The sequence below is a fragment of the Bolinopsis microptera genome, chromosome 3, assembly GCF_026151205.1.
Source record: "Bolinopsis microptera isolate Bmic1 chromosome 3, MBARI_Bmic_1.0, whole genome shotgun sequence".
Classification (NCBI taxonomy): domain Eukaryota; kingdom Metazoa; phylum Ctenophora; class Tentaculata; order Lobata; family Bolinopsidae; genus Bolinopsis; species Bolinopsis microptera.
This window is the reverse complement of record NC_087074.1, coordinates 4,919,564-4,940,146: the sequence shown is the minus strand read 5'-3', so window position 1 is coordinate 4,940,146 and position 20,583 is coordinate 4,919,564. Positions and strand designations below refer to the sequence as shown.

Genomic DNA, 20,583 nt, shown 5'->3' with positions numbered 1-20,583 from the left:
TTTCGTCGCGTTTATAATTAGATGTCGAGTAAGGTATTTACTTACTTTCAGTGCAACAAACTGGACGTTATCACGGAACTGTGGTGGACTTGCAACGGAAAGCGATTAAAAGCTGGAGAGGGAAATGTCAGAATTAACAACAAAAGTGAGTATGGAATTTAGGTTTTCTTATATACTCGCTTACAAAGTGCACGTTGTTATTGGTTTTTGAAGGGGTGGAGGGGCAGAGATCAGTCTCATCAACATCTATATTCTTATATTTTGCGAAACAATTCCTAAACCAAAGAAATTTGTAATTCAATTCTTATCCTAGTTACGTGATCTCACAATCAAATAAATAATTTCTGCGAATTCTTTATAACCTATTAGAATTATAACAACTTTTTTTTCAGAGACGTACAGCGTACTGATACTGAAGCCAGCTAAACTGTCTGACAAAGGAACGTGTACATGTCACGCCAAAGGGCAGGGTTCGGAGGATTCGGTAGATATTGAAGTAGGAGGAGTTGAGAACGAAGTTACCATCACGTCTCAAGTGGATGACCTTACATGCAAACAGGGAGAGAAGAAGCCTTGCGTTCTAGCGTGGGATATCGACTCCACAATCGGGGTAAGGCGATCTGATTAAATACAGGGTGACCCCCCCCCCCCCCCACCACTCCTCTGAGTGCATCCTGGTAGAGTTAGACAGAATATAAGTTTATCTATCTCTAAAGTTACATCTTAACTATACCTGAATCTTAATGCACTTATTTATTTCAGAAAATCGGACCACAAGCTGTGAAGATTTGTCTCTATAAGAATCAGAAGCCAACAAGTTGCAAGTTTAGTAAAGTTAAAGATGGCACTTATACCAGAGCATATGGCAAACAAAGGAAACCTAAAAATAGTGGACCATATGTGTAAGTGTTCAAGTTCTATCAAATAAGTTTGCTACAATTGAAATACTGGGGTAGATTTAACTGCACCCTTGTTAGAATTATCACGGGATTATTATAACTGGAGACTTTTGACTACTACTATTCTTACAGAGCCATAGTCACGGTTAAGGGCAAAGAGTACATTTCTGACCCTATCAACTTCACCGTAACAAAAAAAGAGAAGAAAAAGAGAGAGCCTAAAGAGCCTAAAGAGCCTAAAGAGAAGAAAGAGAAGAAAGAGAAGAAAGAGAAGGGAAGCAAGAAAAATAAGGACAATTAAAAATCGATCAAAGGCGAATGATGATATTTTTAAATCTATACTATGAAATAAATATGTAGCCATTTGGATAAACAATTTGCATGCGGGTAAATTTTAAAAACCTTCCTGAATCATGAATTGTCATGTGAAACTCATAATTTAATTGTATAGACCCCATTTTAAAATACAAAACCATGGTTATTGTTTTTCAAATTGTTTTTATTGTTATATCAGTAATACAGTGAAACTCCTTCATACCGGGCCTGTTTATACTGGACCTCGATATACCGGATTTCTTCTTTTTTCAACAAATGTACATAAAAATACAATGCTCTAAATAATGAGTTATAATGGGTATTACATGAGACCCTTGACAAGTACTGGGGAGTGCCATCACGTGAACCAGGTTTCTTTTTCTATACTGTGCACTTTTACTCGTTCCTCCCGGCCCGGCCGGTAAAAAGCGGTTTGACTTTAGTACTATTAATATAGAAGAAAGTTGAACATTCGTAGCCTTAAATAAAACATTTTTTTAAATTTTTTTGGAAAACAAATAGAATAATATATAACAATATAATTTACAACAATGTATATTGACCAGATTTGAATCAACAATTAATTGAGTCCATAGGAATCATAATTAGCTAAGCTTTGATACAAAGCATGCGAACTCAAAGTCGCTTTCACAACTTTTGTCAACTGAATTGACAGAAGATCTGGTTCCTCTTATACACAGGAGAACCAGCTTCCTGATAATAAATGATAGATTACATCTTAAAAAATTGACAACATCTGAATAATTTTGTTGAGTTTTATAACTTATTTTCTCACACAATAATCTAAAGAATGTTTTCGCTTCTGGCCCGCTGCCACCCGTGACAGAGTACACCAGTGGACACTGGACAGAAACTCCCATGTTCGACATTCAATATTCTCTCGTTGTATTACCTCCGCTTCTGAGTCTCAGCTCTCTCGTATATTTTTTCTGTTGATGATGAGAGATAAGACTCAGAATTGGGATTGAGAAACTTTATGTCGAAATAGTGAATAGGAGTTCTGTTCTGGACGATAGAATTCCCTGGCACGGACGTCAGGGTGGGCATTGTCTCCTGTTAGTGTGGTACTTGTTGAGAAAGTCTCCCCGTCTAAAGTCTGTAGGTGGGGCTCACATTCTACGTCTTTGCAAACAGTTGATAGTTGTTTGGATATGAAATCCCTAACTGAGTTGTGGCGGATGATGATGTAGCAGTGTAGCCTCCTCTTGGAGTTGGACAGTTTAGAGCATGGTTGATGTCCATTTTGGCCCCACAAACACAGGATTGAGGTAATCGTGGAAGGTCTTTGTTATATCGAAGAAGTAGACTATCCCTGAATTCCCCTTTGTTCAATGTGAACCCATAAGAGCATAAGACTTAAGAGGTAGGACAGTCAACCAACTTGAGCTTTCTTTTTCTCTTGCCTGATTAATTGCACGTGTAGATCTATCACTGCTTTCATTGCAGATTAACGTGTATTCTAATTCGTGCTTTTCTGCCCTCACTTTTAGAATTTCTTTCAGCGACTCGGAATCATGATCTATATCCTTAAATAAAAATGGTTCCTTTATGATTTATCGTTTGAAGTACAGAGAATTAAAATTCATACGTGATATGGTGCGATTAGGACAAAAATAAAAAGGTTTTTAGTGTGCAGCTTGATTGATGATTATAACTCTCTTGAGGGAGGGGCTTTTACTTTGCGTTCCCCTGCCTTACATTTGATATTATTCACGAGTTCCATTAGAGCATTAGGGATCCTAGAGACTACAGCGGAGGACACTGTGACGGGACTTAAACTTTATAGATCAAATTTAATATTATTCACCGTATAACTATATGTTTATAATTTACCAACCTGCGCGCGCTGATGGCTGAGCTGCGCTCGTTATTGCAAATTGAAATAGTTACAGTTAACATCCATAAAGATTCACTTTGAAAGTGGAACGTCTTCTAGAACCTTTCATGCGTCATGGAACATGAAATCCTCTATTTTGGTTTGTTGTTAAACTATAAGGTCCTACAGTAGACTTGTTAAACCCAGGGCAACTCTCATATGTTGATAATAAACATTTACCTCACCAAACCATGTACCTTTTACCTTACAGTATCTTTATTTACAATTGGGGAAGAGAGACTACGACGGCGGAACTTTTTAAAATGTAAAAGGGGTGGACAGTGTGTAGTGGTGAAATCATATAGCATTTAGATTTATAATTTTATAAATGAAATCGTATATGATTCATTCAGCAAATTCGCCGAGTATAGTCAACAGTACAAGTTTACAAATAAAAATATTTACGGGCCGGTAACATCCACAAAGATTTATAACCCTGAAAGTAAAACTTCTTTACGTCTATTAGCATAGAATGCTGTTTGAGTGTTAAGGGGAAATGTTACTTTCTGCTTCAAGTTTGGCGACCTAACATTAACAAATCATTTAACACAAACATATAATATGTCAAACTCCAGAGACAGAATCCGCTTTGAATTAAAAATTAGGCCTTTTTAGTCACGTGCTATGAAAATGCGCTGCTTTATTTTAAACTTTGACAGTATAACTATATAATTTTTAGGCCAATTGAGCAATTAAATTTATATTTTGTCATTGCATGTCATCAGTATGAGTAAGATCACACAATTTAATTTCAATCTCTATATTGTATTTGTGTAAAGAAATGAGCTAAAATGGACTCAAGTTCGTTTATAAGTTATACTTATAGCTGTTTTTTGCAGAGCGCATGCATAGTAATAAAGCTAAATGCTTCTGTATCATGTGCGTCAATCACAATGCGCGCAGCAAACTTGGTCATTTGTGAAAACACCGAGCTCTGCCTCTAGGCAGAGTAAAAAATAAAAACGAATACGAAACGAATGTTTTTAAGTTAATCTGATACATGATACACCGAAAAAAGTTATTTGCAAAAATTATTATTATCGAACTTTACACAAATCCAAAGTAGTTTATACTAAGAACATCCTAAAAACCTGATAAGTCTACTTGCAGAACTGAAAACTTACTATAAATGCAAAAAATGGAACTTAAAACTGAAATTATCAAAATCAAAAATTATGCAAAAAAATTGAACTTAAAACTGAAATTATCAAACTAAACAAATTCAAAATAAATTTCTCCACAATTGGCGGTTCGAGGCTAAATGGCTTAAATCTGTCAAGTCGTCACTATTATTTAAATAAATATTTCTTTTATTCAAAGTGTCTAAAATAGTTTTAAAAATATTACTTTGATGTCTACCAATCCTACCTTTCATATTTGACATACTGTCAACAGCAATATTTAGAGCTAGTTGTGGTGGTGAGTTGCAGTCGCTACGAAGAATGTGCCAAAGATTTTCCAGCGGGATTTATGAACTCTCTCTGAAAGTGGAGTTACATTGCAACGAGCATATAAATCCTTGTTGCTGATGATGCGGGGATAGGTCATGTTGATGAAAATCTTGGACCTCGTTTTTTGATGATTTTTTGAGGTCCACGATTTTCAAAATCGAATCAAATTTTTATAGGCCTATTTTAAAATTCTGTCTAGCTCATCTCTTTTAAATTATCCCCAGAACATATCCTAAAAGTTGCAGGGTGATTGCTTAAAAAATATAGGAGAAGATAGATTTTTAGACTCGATTTTCAGGGCACACGATTTGAAAACCCCATTAGGACGAATTTAAGATTTTTTGGAAAACTGCCAAAAATCAACCAAATTATGAGTTAGAATCAAATGAGAGGCAAGAATGAAATATGTAAAGTTTATGAACTGATAGCAATTCACCTTTCAAAATTTGCTCCTTCACAAAAAAATGATCGATTTTTACATTCCACACACTATTTTCAACTCACCCTGTACATTGCATTAACTTTCTGTGTTTGATTCGACAAACTCTGACCAGAATCCCTTTTGTAACTTTAGTCCAAAGTTTAAAAGGATGTCCGAGCAAGTGGCTCAACGCTCATACTTTGCGTTTATTTCGCGTTTACCTGAACGAGAAGTTCATATTTAAAGACTGTTCAGATATGTGACGAGCTATAACACTTCCTGGCCTTGTGTTCCAAATGAATCACTGATTGTGTTTCGTAATCACGTTCCTCTTACGGAAGGCGCCTGTATTGACAGTCTTATTATTACATTTCCCTACTATAAGAGACAGTAACAACTGGTTTAGAAACGGAAACCATCTTCACAAAAAATGCCGACCAAATTGTTTTGTTCAAAATGTCAAGAAACATGAAAATTAGGCCTATTCATTTTTAGCAGTTATTGACAAATTTGACAATAAGAATTGAGTTTAAATCACTTGATACTAATTTGAATCGATTCAACGGTAAAAATACATTTAAATAGATGGTTTTTATGATTTTAAGAATTAGAAGAAATTAGAAATGCATGTTGTAGTATGTAATTGTTACGTATCGAGCAGATAGAGTTCCCGTAACAGCCTTCAATATTCTAGAACCTTCCAAGGAACATGAAATCCTCTATTTTGTTTTTTGTTAAACTATAAGGTCCTACACGAGTGCAGTAGACTTGTTAAACACAGGGCAACTCTCATATGTTGATAATAAACATCTAACTCACCAAAGCATGTACCTTAAGTAAATCGGGGGTATACCTGATGATTTCTGATCAGTATTCGTGTTTATCATCGGAGTTTTGCCTCCGAGAAGCAACCATCTGATATTCTTTATCCATATTTTTTCACTCCACAGGCGTTTTTGCAAAATTTTCTGCTCGTGTTGATACCCAAAATTTCAAAAATTCTACTAACGTAAGTCTGTTTTGGCATATCTTTTTACACAAAATAGCTGTACTGACGTTGTGATCCTATCGCTGGACGCTGACACAATTACAAAAATACGGTTACTTGATTGGATTAAGAGTTCTAGGTTATACAATTCTAAAACGCACATTCGTATTGATAGCACGTGGCCCTTTTTCTCGTAACAATTTCTACAGAAACTAGAAAAAGGACAATAAGGTTGTCAAATTATTTTCTGTGCATCTCCCGTTGAGGCCTGCATGACGTGGACGTTCATAGTTCGGAGACGATTTCCACTATATTTTAAACTAATAACAGCACTAAAAATCTATTAATTTATTAAGGAAACGATACAATAGATTAATTGTCGGCCGAGCAGCACAGTTGATAAAAACGCCAGTTTAAGCCACTGTGCTGCTATCCTAGAGGTTGTGAGTTCGATCCCCGTCAGGCGGACAGTTCTCAACATATTATAACCTAAAAAGAATGACCGATCACCAAACCATGGTGTTGCTTAGCACAAAATGTTACACGGACTAGGCCTTGGAAACAAATTAATTGTTGGTAGCTGTGATGGGCTCCTCGTGCAGAAATGCATGAATATCTTCCTCCTTGCTGACACTTGTGTGAGCTTGGAGAAGCATCATGAGCGGGCGTTGCCAGATAACTGGCTTGTATATAAAATGTAATGTAATGCAATATGTAAAATAGAGTCGATATATTTTAATGATGCCATGAAAAGTCCCCATTCACTCCGATAGTTTCACTGCATCTTAATATTTAATTATGTGACCACCACTATCATATTTGATCATAATATTGTTACCGACAAAAAAAGCGCTATTCGAATTGCCTAATATCGAAGTTTATATATTGACAATGTACGTATTAAGATCATCAATATAACCCTTGACATACAGCAATGTCCAAGTTAATGTTGGTCGCAGCTTCTTTGGTGTTTTTGTAAGTACTGTTTTGATCGAATATTTTGAAAATTAATAAGATTTCTTTAGAATCGGTTATTTTATAATTATTTTCTACAAAATCGTACGCGTAATCAACTCGGCGAGACTATTCTTTTGGTGCCAAAATTATGATATTTGAAGAACCAAATTTTGAAAATTCGAAAATTGGTGGAATTATGTTTTATCAAAATCGGACTAGAGACAAAATTCAGTGCCAACTCTTGGGGCTTATAAAATAGGCTATTAAGAGAAAATCTTTTCAGATTGTTTGAACTTGAAGCATGGGCAGGAAATGTTCCAGGTACGTTGTTTAACATAGTCATTAGCTAGTGTTCTTTATTGTACGGATAAAATATGATAATCACAAGCTTACTCCTTGAACTTTATGTTAAGATGTGATGTATTTCTCAATTACAGTAAATTTCAATCCCTTATCCAATCCTTCATATTTCGTCATTTCGACAGAGAACTGGAGTTGTGCTCCACTCACTGAAATCACATCGTCTGTTGAGGGATGTGTGACATCAAGCTCTTATGCAAACGGAGTATGGAGCATTGGAACTTCAAACTCCAAGGTAATGTTCGTTTTATCAAGTGATGCAGATGGCATACCCCTCGTGTAACGTCACACTCCCCTCACGTGACGTCACACTACCCTCGTGTGACGTCACACTACCCTCACGCGACGTCACACTACCCTCGTGTGACGTCACACTACCCTCACGCGACGTCACACTACCCTCGTGTGACGTCACACTCCCCACACGTGACGTCACACTATCCTCGTGTGACGTCACACTCCCCTCACGTGACGTCACACTCCCCGCACGTGACGTCACACTCCCAGCACTTGACGTCACACTCCCCTCACATGACGTCACACTACCCTCACGTGATGTCGCACTCCCCGCACGTGACGTCACACTCCCCTCACGTGACGTCACACTCCCCTCACGTGACGTCACACTCCCCTCTTGTGACTTCACACTCCGCAGTGTTACACTTTATTTAAAACAAGTTAACTTCTTCAGTCTGGAGCAGGGGCTAACAAGTTTTGTGTAATCTCACTTTCTGGGGAGGGACTTCACACTAGCAAGGACTTTTACGTCACGGCCCGGTTCTCTAACAGCAATCCAAGTGCCATTGCTGGCCCCTTCGGAGGTATTACCTTTAATATGGAGGACGATAACAATGGCAACTACGTTATGATGAGGTGAGACAAAACTCGTTTAATTGGGAAAAATGACAATTTAGCTCCCGTTGGATTTGGTTTACTGTATCTGCAATATTATGGTGTGAATCAAACAATCAGTTTACTTACTTTTACAGAAGAGATAAAAACAAAAAAGCATTAATAATAATGCATTTTCTCCCAGATTGAAGGTACCAGCAGCTGCCAATGTTCAGATGGGTAAAATAGTTAACGGTAATGGACAAAATCTCGCTCAAAGCAAAGTCAAGAATAACGCTGTCGCTTCTGGAGCAGCGACTCTAGGTTAGTGGTTATCGCACAGAGTGGAGTTGCAAATCAGTTTGCCAATTCAGGGGCAGCTACCTTAGGTTAGTACTGCAGTAAACCTTATGTTAGTATAAAATAAACAATTGCAACATATAACGCACGACTACTGTAGAATCCTGCAAATATAATACGTAATCAACTTGCCTGTAGTATACCAAATTCAAAACAAAGAATTAGTCAAAATTATCACTTAATCAACTTCTGTTCGGAAAATTGCAATATGTGCCGAAATCTTGTTGTGTGTTATTTTATGAAAATCAAAAAATTGGATCGGATGAAATTAAATGACATTTTTCTCATTCTTTGACGATTTAATCGGTGTGATAAGCCTCAATTCATTACGTTTTAAGGCTGTACTAAATAATTATTAATTGGATTTTGGTAATCATCTGTCTATTTATAGTTATAACCTTTTTTTAAACCCGATTTTTGTGAAGTATAAATACTTTACAAAAATCGGGTTTTATAAAAACCCTCGTGAAAAAACCCATCATATAATTGGTTTACCTGGGGACCTTAGGCTATTAGTATTATGTATTTTAATAGAGATGCGGCGGAATGACAGGCTGAGCGCGGCCCAGTAAATAATTGGTATATAGCACTGATGCGGATGGCTATAATGTGCAACACCCGTACTTTTAACAAGAATTGTGCCCGTTGTTTCGTTTTGGCGGACGCTAGATTACCATTTCCTATAATTATAAATATAAGCTCTAATCAGCTCACTTCATAATAATAATATTGAAACACATCAGTAAACTACGTGTGCCACGTACAAAATGGGCCACGTACAAAATAGGCCTATCACCTAATACGATACATTAAAGTTTAAACATAGTATACATTAAAATACGTTCACGCCGAGCATTCATTGACCACAGTCTGGCTATACACCACATCTCCGCAAGCAATCCTCGCGCACACGCGCGGCTTTTTCGTTGTATGGTAACGGACGTAAGGACATCTTTAAACCCACTTACTGCGATCTCCAAAATTCACGTTTTTCTGCAAAAACGACCATTCGTAACCTTTCACTATTGCCTTTTTACAAAAGGGTGAAATGGAAAAAATGGCTGTACCGTACGTAGTAGCAGTACGTACTAATAAAATTGGTTATAAAGTACAATAGAAAAATAAGGTAAAAAACGGACACCATTTTTTCAGAAAAATTTCGTACTTTAAAGTGGTTGTACGGTACGTACTAAAAATAACCGGGTACGGTACGTACTTCTCATCTTAGGCCACACCTGAATAAAAACTTGATCGTGCTGATTTGGTCGTAACTCGTAGCACTAAAAACCTATGAATTCATATATTTTCAAATCATATAATTTCACAGAATGTAAACATTTTTCTAAAGTTTTTTTAGCCACAAGAAACCTTAAGCTTTCAACAAAAATATGCATGGCATACAAAGCTTTTCAGTTGAATAATTACCAGGGGCACAAAATGGAGCAGCTCAGAATAAAAAATACTTCTAGTAAATGCTCCCCACATTGGCTTACAGCTTTTCAATCTAACAATGCACGTAAACCAGTACTCAGTTTGGAAATAAATGTGTCATTAATGTGTCTCTGCACTCCATTTTAATTAACCTGCTCACTTAATATAATGCACCAATCAGAGGAGAGCAAGATGTGTCCTATTTTTTACACACTAAAATTTTGCGAAATTCCCTCAGAGATTCTGGTTAAGAGCGAGGAAGAGTCAGTTTGGATAGACGGTGTTCTAGAAGAGTCTATCTCCTCTCAGCAGCCCTTCTTTGTAGCAGCTGGTCATGTTGGGTTCGGGTTCCAATCCGTAAAAAGTTGGAATTCTATCAAGGTTTTTAATTTCTGATTAGGACGTTTAAGTTAATTTTTGAACAAAACAATAGCTAAGAACTGGGATAATTTAAACAGGGTAGTATCTAAGAAACCCTTCCACCAATGCCCCTTATAGCAGGTAGAAGGAGCAGAAGTGTGTACTCCTATATTATAACTATATGTACTTATATATAATCTTACCATTAATTGTGACCGGTCATTCCATTCCAAAATAAAAAAATGAACTGCCCCGTAACAGGTAGAAGGAGCTGAAGTGTGTACTCCTATCACGTGTACAGATGTAGACGGTAAAGTACACTCTGGTGGGGACACGTGGACAAACGATGACGGCAAGACATGCACGTGTTCCGCTGAAGGTATCGAGTGTGTGTGTGAAACTATCACCTGCCCCGGAGGCCAGGAAATATGGACAGAACCTGGAACTTGTCTTTCTAAATGCATCAAATGTTAGTAACCATTGTTAGTGAGGGTTTGGTAACTGGGTGTCTTATGTGTACTTCCCGAAGTAAAAAGGATTTATTACTACAATAACTTAATACTCACCTAGTTAATTTCAGCACCAGCTTATTGTTCCAGCTCCGGAGATCCTCACTACAGGTCGTTTGACGGAAAATACTATGATTTTCATGGAGTATGTACATACCAGGCAGCTAGTTGTGGGGACTTCGTTGTAAGTTTTATTTACTAGCTTCTTTTTTATCAATACATTAAGGTTTTTACATTAGTCTTTTGTGGTAGGTTCTTCAAACATTATCAGCAGGACTGTTTGTAGTTTCTACCTGCAAAGAAAGCCATGAAATTAAGATTTAGTATCTTTTATTACTCCGTTTATCTGTGTATGTCCTTCCATGGTCAGTTTTCACACCTTACCTGTCATCTGGGGTCCTAATCAGAAGATATTGCAGAGTGAGAGGCTGGCACCATCCAGTAATCCACGACATGCAATTCTTCAGTAGAAAATATCTAGGCATATAAAGGCATATAAACTGCAATATTTCTGATGATCGATTTTTATTTCAGGTAAATTTCAAGAATGTTGATCTTTATAATCGAGCCCCAAGATTCACACGACGAATTGAACTGATTTTCAATGGATGCAAATTTTCTATAGAGAGAGGTTTGGTGTCAATGGTCGATGACGTAACTGTGAGTACTTAAAATCTATATTAACTACTGTCTCCGCGGTAAAAAATTGTAAATAGTGGGCTAATACTATAATCTCATAATTATATTTTAATCAGCAAATAAACAACTTACCAGGTCCAAATTCCCTACATCAAACACTACAACAACGGAGACAGGGTTGAAATCATCAATAATGGTCAACTTGAAATCAGGCTGTACAACAAGGGCAGAAACCCATCAGTGCGTCTGCGTGCTACCAACGGGGGTTCTTATATCAATGCTGAAATGTGGCTCCACGGGTCTTGTGCTGACATAACAGAAGGTATGTGTGGGAACTGGAACGCGAACCCTAGCGATGATCTAACGGGAGGAAGTGCAAATAGTTTGGGAATAATGCACCAGAAGTACGATGAGAACTGTCCTGCTCCCCCTCTCCCACCAGATGTTTGCAGAGACGTCGGAAACCTACACGACGAAGCTGAGGCTATCTGCTCTGCTCTCTTGAGTAAGTGGTCTCAATTATGGTTTTCATCAAATACTGAACATTTTACAGTTATTAGGCTGGAGAGGTGGGTTTTAATCTCTGATTTAATTAATTAATTAATTTATCTCAGCTGATGATGCTCATGAACTTAAGAACTGGGTCTGAACAAATTATTAAGCCCATTTTTCCTAGATGACCCATTCAAGCAATGTAACGGTGCAATACCGGTTGGAGATAGAAACGGTGGTCCCATGAAGGACTGTATGACAGACGTCTGCATGTGTTATTTAGATGAAGTTAGAACATATTAATACTACTACTACTATTCATTGACGTATTTATCAAATTTTTTTAGGGCTTTTTTTTAGACAAGCCGAACTGGCAGGAGTTTTGACTTATAGAATCTAAAATGCGTTGCCTACGATCCATAATGCTATAATGCAACCCTACCAGTTTTTCTTGTAATGATCTTCCTTCAGGCGTGTGCTTGTCCTCAGTTTGATGTGTACGCCACTCAATGTCAGAATAGCGGCTTTGATGCCGCTAACTGGAGAGAAGCTGTCGCATTCTGTCGTAAGTTATTTTTGGACACCAGACATATTTAGAATAAAGATTAATTTCTAATTTAAAAAATTTTTCAAAACGTATTTCAAAATTTAGGGCATACATTCTGATGCTATATGCTGTAAAACGTTCCGAAAGGAAAGAGCTGACTCTTATCTCTCCCTCAGCGTACGATTGTCCTGAGCCAACAACATACCTATCTAACGGAGCCACTCCAGTACCAACTTGTCTCGACAAGGAGCCAGAGGAGACCGGGACTGTTAGAGGGTGTTTCTGTCCGGAAGGCCAGTTCCTACAGGATGGAGTTTGTGTAGATGCTAGCGGGTGCAAGTGTCTCTACGAGGGACAGTTCTATGAGAACGGTGCAGTTATAGAAAAGGAAGCAGAGTGTCAGACATGTACTTGTCAAGATGCAGGGGAGATGTCGTGTCAAGACAAGGCGTGTCCAACTCTTAACTGTGAGGAAGACCAGCTAGAGGCTAGGAAGGATGATGAGTGCTGTCACTACTGTCTTGATAACTGGGTCGTGGTAAGTTAATATTTTAGTTGTTAGATCAAACTAAGTGAAGCTCGACCTATGTGTGAAATGTGTTGTAAAGTGTGACTGTTGTTCGTTTTAAGCAAGCATCCTCTCCAGGCAGAGAACCCCGACAACCAGATCAAGAAAGGACAGTCTGTAGTTCTGACCTGTGAAGTACTTGTAGAGGGGGTCAGCAAGAAGGACATTGTTTGGCTTAAGGACGGTAAAAAGATAACTAAGGGAATCTCTAGAAACAAGTGGGTATTCTTACAATGATTAATTTGGCCATTTATATCTTTATTCATTTTTGCTTTCCCATAAACTTCGTTTGAAGCTGTGTCTATAAGTACCTCAATATAAATTGTATCTTCTTCACAGGAAGATGCTGACTGTATCTGATGCTGATGCTGATGATGATGGAACCTACACTTGCCAGGCCACCAAGGATGGAGTCACTGCTAGTGACGACTTTGGAGTAGATGTGGTAATGCCTGCAGTTTGTGAGCATGAGGATGGTACGAGCTTTGAAGAAGGTACCATTTATAACCCTCAGGAGACAGAAGAGTGCACGTGTGATGCACAAGGAGTACATCACTGTGCCTGTATTGATGACGGGGAAGAGTGCGAAGATCCCACCCCTGTGGTTTGGTTTAATGACAACTGTGTCAAGACCTGCGTTCCTGAGCAAGGGCACTGTGCCGCTGCTGCTGATCCATTCTACTCAACGTTCGATGGCTCTAAATTTGCTTTCAAGGGGGATTGCAAGTACAACTTCTTCAGTTGTGGTGACGTGAAGATGTATGCTGACCATGAGAAAGAAGAAGCCAGTACTAGCACCAAATATATTGAGGTAAGATGTCGTCTTGAGTTTGTTTAAGTTTTATTTATTATAGTTTATTTATAGGTCAGTAATCGCATTATAAATATATTGAGGTATGATTTGACCCTCATACATTTCAGCATTTATTTGTTATCATGCAAAGTTAAGATCCATAGTAAGTTAGGATCCACGATAATTTTAAATTATCATCTAGAAATTATAATAATATGATAATAAGTTATTTTTACCACCGTCTTACTGGCCCTTATTCAGATAGCCTTCAAAACGGACGTATTTAAGCTGGAAGGCAACACTGTGACCCTGAATGGTGATGTTGTTGCTGTTCCCATGCACAAGTCTTACAAAGATGGATCTAAGATTTCACTTGAAGACAAAGGTAGAGAGCCCATTTATTACTTTGAAGAGTATAACGATACAATATAATCATTGAAACTTGCAAATCTTTATGAATAAATTTTAGACATACCTATCCATTTCTTATTTAATATTAGGTAATATTTCGGTATTTTCCTCCGATGTGTCTCCTTCTCCCCTCTGAAATACTCGTACAATAATATAATAATCCAGCTGAGATCGTACATAAACATTGCAGGAACATACACGATGACGATTACACAGGACGGAAAAGATCCTTTGGTGTACCTGCAGTGGGACAAGATCTCCAGCTACTCCATTGATATTCACGGCTCCTGCAAGGGCTTCTCAACCGGCATGTGTGGTAAATGGGACGACGATAAAACAAACGATCTGACTGGACCTGAGGGAGACGTACTTGACAGGTTAGTCCTATAGTTTAGTTGTTAAAGTAACTAAATGTGCTCTAATGACTCATACGCTCTTTTGATGGAAATATATATTCTTATTTAGAGGATGATAATTATTCACTCTACACTCGACTGAATGCCAGGGGAGCTTTTTAACCCTATGTCATGTGGGGTGATTTTGAATCGGCGTTAGAAAATACATCGATTCAAGTTGGTTTTGACTGTCGGGGCCCTCTTCAAAAAATCTCGAAGATCGAGTGTAGAATGATCTCTAGCACACTCAACACTCGTTATTTAGACATATTTATAAGTTTACACATTAATAATAATAGTAATACTTATAACCCTAGTGTTGAAGCTTTCGGGACAGCATGGGCTCAAGATGACGAAGCAGACTGCCCTGTACCGGTGCCTCCCCCAGACATGTGTGATCTCATGGGTCACACAACAGCCCAGAAGTCAGGTTATGAGCAACATATTGCTAACATTCTTAAAGAAAGTCCCTTCTCAAAGTGTGCAGATGTTGTGGACCAAGAACCCTTCGCAGCAGAGGCCGTAGATCAGATCTGTATGTGTTTCGATATTAGCTGTTCCTGTGCCATTCTCGAACAGTTGGCTGGAGAGTGCAAAGCTAAGGAAGTAAATACTGACGGATGGCAAATCAACTTCCCTGAAAGCATGTGTGCTCCTAATTGTCCAGAAGGTTCAGTATTCAAACAAAGGGGACCTAAACCAGCACCGTCCTGCCAAAAACCTAACGGTGGTAAAAAGTCTCAGTCTGGATGTTTCTGTCCCGAGGGTCAGATGATGGAGGAAGGAAAATGTGTTGGCCTAGATGACTGCAAGTGCGAATATGCTGGCCAGCTCTACGATGTTGGAGACAAGTACGAGAAGGGAGCAGAATGTCTGGATTGCAGCTGTGTGGGTAAGGGACAGGAAGAGTGTGAAGACAAGAAATGTAAAGTTACATGTGGTGATGATGAGATCGAGGTTGAAAAAGAAGGAGAATGTTGTCCCATATGTCTTGCTAACTGGGTGGAGGCAGTTAATCCTAAGCCTGATGCTGTCGTCAAAGAACCCTTAGCTCTGACGTGTAGGGTGAACGGCGTGGAAGTGACCAAGGATAATGTTAAGTGGTTCAAGTTTGCCCCAGGTATGGCGGATCTCTCCAAAGCACAAAAGGCGTATTCCATTTCTGACGACGGTTTGACCTTGACTATCAAGAAAATGGATGCTAAGAAAGAAGGAAAGTTCAAGTGTGTCGTGGAGAAGGATGGGAAAACATCTGAAGGAGTATTCGAGGTTGCTCTGCCACTCGAAGAAAAAGACCTGGTTAAGGCAGAAAAAGAAATCGTAGATTTTGTCGAGGGTGATGTGATAAAGCTTCAGGTAAAGATTATTATTGGATTACCTTATGAATTTGATATATTCTTCTTTGTTGAGGAGCTGTGGCCGAGGTGACCAATACAATTAAAGCCTTGTGTTTACCCCGCGCCGGTAAAATATTTTAAAATAATTGAATGTAAAGGTTTAATTTATAGGTTTTTCCGCATATTTTGGTGTTTTGTCGCGTTTTTGTCGATAATCCTTTGGAGTGAGTATAAGTCCACTATTTCTGTCACACTGCAGTAAAATGAGCCAAAGTATCCTCTTCGTTGTAAAGATCACTTTGGGCACTTACTATTAAAGTAATTCATTGTGCCCTGTTCCATGAGGCAATGAGGACACATTTTGGGGATTGTTGCCGGCTTAAATTTGTTAAGATAGTAGTTTAGTTCACAACGTCCGGCAAGAAACTGTTTTGTTGTTCTTGTGGTCTCTTTACCAAGTTCTAGCGAATTTGTCTCTCCATACTCGTTTGAAGTAAATGTTTAATATCGTTTTTCTTCGTTGCCTCATTTTCCGATGACTTATTCTCCGCAATGCCCCTTTCCATACCTCTGGAATTGGTAGCAGCACTTGGGCGGAGTCCTAGGTTTTGGAACATTTTTGGCAAGAAAATCTGTATATTCATTACCAGCATATCCAAAGCAGGAGGACTTGATTATCGGTCACTAGTCGGTCACGGTTATGCTCAGTTATATTTCCATTTCCTTCTCTGTGTAAACATTTGATATCATTGCCATAATAATAAATTGCATTACTTTTCGTTTTCACGTTTATAACTTTTTAAGGTTTAATCGAAGTATTTTGTGAAAGTTAATCAGTAATGTCTACAGTGTAATAAACTGGAGACAGTGACGGAGTTGTTCTGGACTTGTAACGGACAGAAAATGAAAAATGGTAAAGGCAACGTGATGATCATAAACAAAAGTAAGCATTTTAAACAAAAGGTAGCTCTGAATCTCAGTAGCTAACTTTGTGGTTGCATTAAAAGAAATGTGAAACTTATTAAAATTCCATCACTGTGGTATAAGTGGATGAAACCAAATACAAATAATAAAAGAAAAAAAATACAATTTTGTTTTATTAAATTTTGTTTTATTGCTGACTTTTTGATTTCAGAGGCTTTCAGCGAACTGGTACTGAAGCCAGCTAAACTGTCTGACAAAGGAACGTGTACATGTCACGCCAAAGGACAGGGTACGGAGGATTCAGCGGACATTCAAGTAAGAGTACTTGAGAACGAAGTTACCATCACGTCTCAAGCGGAAGACCTTACATGTAAACAGGGAGACAAGAAGACGGCTTGCGTTCTAGGGTGGGATGTCGTCTCTACAATCGGGGTATGGTGATATAATTAACTACAGGATGAACCCCCACCCCCGCCCCCCCCCCCCCTATCTGATGGCAGACAAGTTTATTGCTAAATAAGAAGGTTCCTGATAAAGTTTTGTCCTAAAATTGTTAACACTGATTCTGGAGCATCCTACTGCATGACTTGAAAAGTTTTAAGTCGTTAAATCTGAGCTGCGAGTTAGTAACAGAAGTAACTTGGTTGCCTTTTTGGGACACCCTGTACTTTCAGCTCATTCCTGTATCACAATTTTATTTCAATAATTATTTTTGCAACTACTGTGACATAAATAATATAATAAAGATTTCTATACATCATTAAATAGGATGTTGGCATAGTCAAATATAAGATTTGTACAAAGTTTATCATTTAATAAAATATTAGAATTGTTAACACAACTCCTCTGAGTACATCCTGGTAGAGTTAGACAGAATATAAGTTTATCTGTCTCTAAAGTTACATCTTAACTATACCTGAATCTTAATGCACTTATTTATTTCAGACTGTCAAAGTAGCGGTTTGTCTCTACAAGAATCAGAAAGCGACGAAGTGCAAGAAAAGTAAAGTTAAGGATGGCATCTATACCAAAGAGTTTGGCAAGAAAAGGAAACCTAAAAACAGTGGATCATACGTGTAAGTTTTCAAGTTCTATCAAATAAGTTACTAAGTTAGCTTCAATTGAAATACTGGAATAGATTGAACTGCACCCTTGTTAGAATTATCACCGGATTAGAACTGGAGACTTCTATCTACTACTATTCTTACAGGGCCAAGGTCACGGTTAATGGCAAAACGTTCATTTCTGAACCTATCAACTTGACCGTAACAAAAAAAGAGAAGAAAAAGAAAGGAAACAAGAAAAATAAGGACAATTAAAAACCGATCAAAGGCGCACGATCATATTTATTTTATTTATACGATAAAATAATAATATAGCTTTTTGGATAAACAACTTGCATGCGGATAGAATTTTTGACTGTTTCCCGAATTGTCAGTTTTTGTCATGTGAAACAGATAAATTAGATGTATAGACTCTATTTTTAAGTGCGAAACCTGGGTAATTTGTTTTCACATTGTATCAGCTAACTAAAAAATATTGTTATATTAGTAATCGTGCTATTAATAAAAAAGTTTAACGTTCATAGCCTAAAATAAAACTGATTGCTTTTTGATTTATCGTATAAAATGCAGAGAATTAAAATTCATAAAGACGAAATTATCAGCATCTTCCAGGGGACAATTGGGGCACAGTCGAGGCAAAAAATGACCTTAAGCACAGTTTAGGGAAAATCCTTAGGGAAGCTGGGGCAAACCTTTATTACTCTGGCTATCTGATTAATAAAAGAACTTACAGGCATTTTCTGCCCGTGATACATAGGTATCATTAGCCGTGATGATATCCAGCTATCTTAATGCACTTATTTGTATCAGAAGCTCAAAGTAAAATATGTAAAGATTTGTCTTTACAAGAATTTTAGAATGAGAAGGCAACGGAGTTCGAAACTAGTAAATTTAAGAAGGGCTAATTTACCAAAACAAAAAATATATGAGTGGATCCTACCTGTAAGTTTTAAAGTTCTATCAAGTTAATACTACAATTGGTATACTGATAATTGGATAAAGTCCTTGTCTCTTTCAACCGGATATTATCCAACTATCAGTATTTCATCATGAGACTAATAAACAGCGAACTACTCCAACATTTGACAATTAGTATACTGCATGGTTAACTGCACCATTGTTGGTATAATAACCAAACTTCTATCTACTACTATTCTTACAGAGCCGTACTGGTCAATGCAAACGGGAAAGAGTGCATTTCTGAACCTATTAAAGTATTAACTTAACCGTAACGCCAAAAAGAATAAAAAATAATGAGAAGGGACATTGAAGAAACTATAAAATTAAAAAGAGAAAAAATGTTAACGAATAATGTATTCGCCATCTTCCCAAATATGTTTTTCCGTATTATGGTACAATTATTTCACTGTATTTTTGAGAGTGTTTAAGTCTTGTTATTAAATAGATTTTGCATCAATATTTTTAGTTATTCCACCAAGAGTTTGATGTTTTTCGAAACGATAAAAACTCTTATATCATTTCTAAGTTTGCGTCAGTTTGGTTCACATTGATAAGTATATAATAATAAAATCAAGGAATAATAGCAAGATTTAAACCCTTTCCCGCGAATATGGGGGTATAAAAGGGGAATTCTCTAGAAAACTCGTCAAAAATCATCATGTTTACAAAATATTATACAAAAAACAGAAGTTCTCTCAAAAATTTCAGTCTATAGTCCTAATTCAGAATTCGTCTAGTCCAAGAATCAATTTTATTATCCACATAATCATAGTCCGTCAACCAGGGGTAATACCACTGATATTATTATTGATATCAGTGGTAAGTTATCATTATCAGTCTATTCCTCCTCCTCTCGTTTGACGTCGATAGCCTGTAAACAGAAAGGTGTTAAGGATTTGCTTTAGCAAGGTATGTTCAGTAACTTAAATAACTAAAGTAACTGAGATAACTAAAGTAACTGAGAATATTGACGCTAACATTAAATTGCTTTAAAATCTCATCAATCAGGATGAGATAGAGGATGAGTTATAGATTTCAGCAAGAATTTAATGCTTTCTAAAGTTGATCATAACAAGAAATCAATTATAGATCTCGGATATGACATCAAAATGTTGATCACAGCATTATCAGAGAATAAAATTGATCGTTAACATGCAATCTGTAAGACTTGAACAAGCAAATAATCTAATCAGAATGACTTGTTCATTTAATTAATCGGTTTGACATGCATGACCACAAGTATTGGAGTTTAGAATGTTGAGATATCGTGCATGCCGGTAAGATGCCGGTAAGATGCAGAAAGCATGCCGGTAAGATTCCGTTAAGATGCAGAAAGCATGCCGGTAAGATGCAGAAAGCATGCCGGTAAGATTCCGGTAAGATGCAGAAAGCATGCCGGTAAGATGCAGAAAGCATGCCGGTAAGATGCAGAAAGTATGCCGGTAAGATGCAGAAAGCATGCCGGTAACCTACTCTACTCTGCTGCAGCAGCATTGGAGCTTTGGGTAACAGAGCTGCGACGAACGGTGGTGGATGGTCCAATGGAGGATGAGAACTGGAAAAGATGTTACTTAGAGTGGTGTCGAAATTATACTAATTTAGCTGTGACGTCATATCACGTGGTGTGACGTTTGATGGGTACTAGTTGTAAGGTTACCGAGTATATAAAGTATA

The 20,583-nt window shown here is 37.6% G+C and overlaps 4 protein-coding genes across 5 annotated transcripts in view; 2 read left to right on the top strand and 2 right to left on the bottom strand.

Annotated features, from left to right (window-relative positions):
• The window catches only part of LOC134812854 (von Willebrand factor-like), a 33,807-nt gene extending 32,421 nt beyond the window's left edge, over nucleotides 1–1,386 (top strand). For both annotated transcript variants that reach the window (XM_063820432.1, XM_063820431.1), the window contains 4 exons: nucleotides 52–145; nucleotides 393–610; nucleotides 763–902; nucleotides 1,032–1,386. In XM_063820432.1, coding sequence (XP_063676502.1) covers nucleotides 52–145; nucleotides 393–610; nucleotides 763–902; nucleotides 1,032–1,200 — 621 coding nt within the window. In that variant the 3' untranslated portion in view covers nucleotides 1,201–1,386. The remainder of the gene's footprint in view (nucleotides 1–51; nucleotides 146–392; nucleotides 611–762; nucleotides 903–1,031) is intronic.
• Nucleotides 1–20,583, bottom strand: part of LOC134812866 (uncharacterized) — a 912,489-nt gene that overhangs the window by 260,115 nt on the left and 631,791 nt on the right. The window lies entirely within an intron of this gene.
• LOC134812855 (SCO-spondin-like) lies at nucleotides 6,908–18,389 on the top strand. Its single transcript, XM_063820434.1, has 22 exons — nucleotides 6,908–6,946; nucleotides 7,212–7,249; nucleotides 7,414–7,523; nucleotides 7,980–8,161; nucleotides 8,325–8,443; nucleotides 10,149–10,291; nucleotides 10,532–10,739; nucleotides 10,851–10,963; nucleotides 11,314–11,439; nucleotides 11,554–11,923; nucleotides 12,095–12,198; nucleotides 12,382–12,475; nucleotides 12,634–12,995; nucleotides 13,104–13,243; nucleotides 13,365–13,836; nucleotides 14,080–14,203; nucleotides 14,420–14,606; nucleotides 14,942–15,980; nucleotides 16,811–16,904; nucleotides 17,097–17,317; nucleotides 17,831–17,961; nucleotides 18,096–18,389. Exons 1-22 carry the CDS (start codon nucleotides 6,918–6,920, stop codon nucleotides 18,202–18,204), a joined length of 4,515 nt encoding a protein of 1,504 aa, XP_063676504.1. The 5' UTR covers nucleotides 6,908–6,917; the 3' UTR covers nucleotides 18,205–18,389.
• Nucleotides 19,420–20,583, bottom strand: part of LOC134813551 (myosin heavy chain, striated muscle-like) — a 76,240-nt gene continuing 75,076 nt past the window's right edge. Inside the window, exons 19-20 of the mRNA XM_063821381.1 lie at nucleotides 20,383–20,464; nucleotides 19,420–19,780 (exon numbers count right to left, since the gene is read on the bottom strand). Of these exons, the coding sequence (XP_063677451.1) occupies nucleotides 20,384–20,464 (81 nt within the window). The 3' untranslated portion in view covers nucleotides 19,420–19,780; nucleotide 20,383. The remainder of the gene's footprint in view (nucleotides 19,781–20,382; nucleotides 20,465–20,583) is intronic.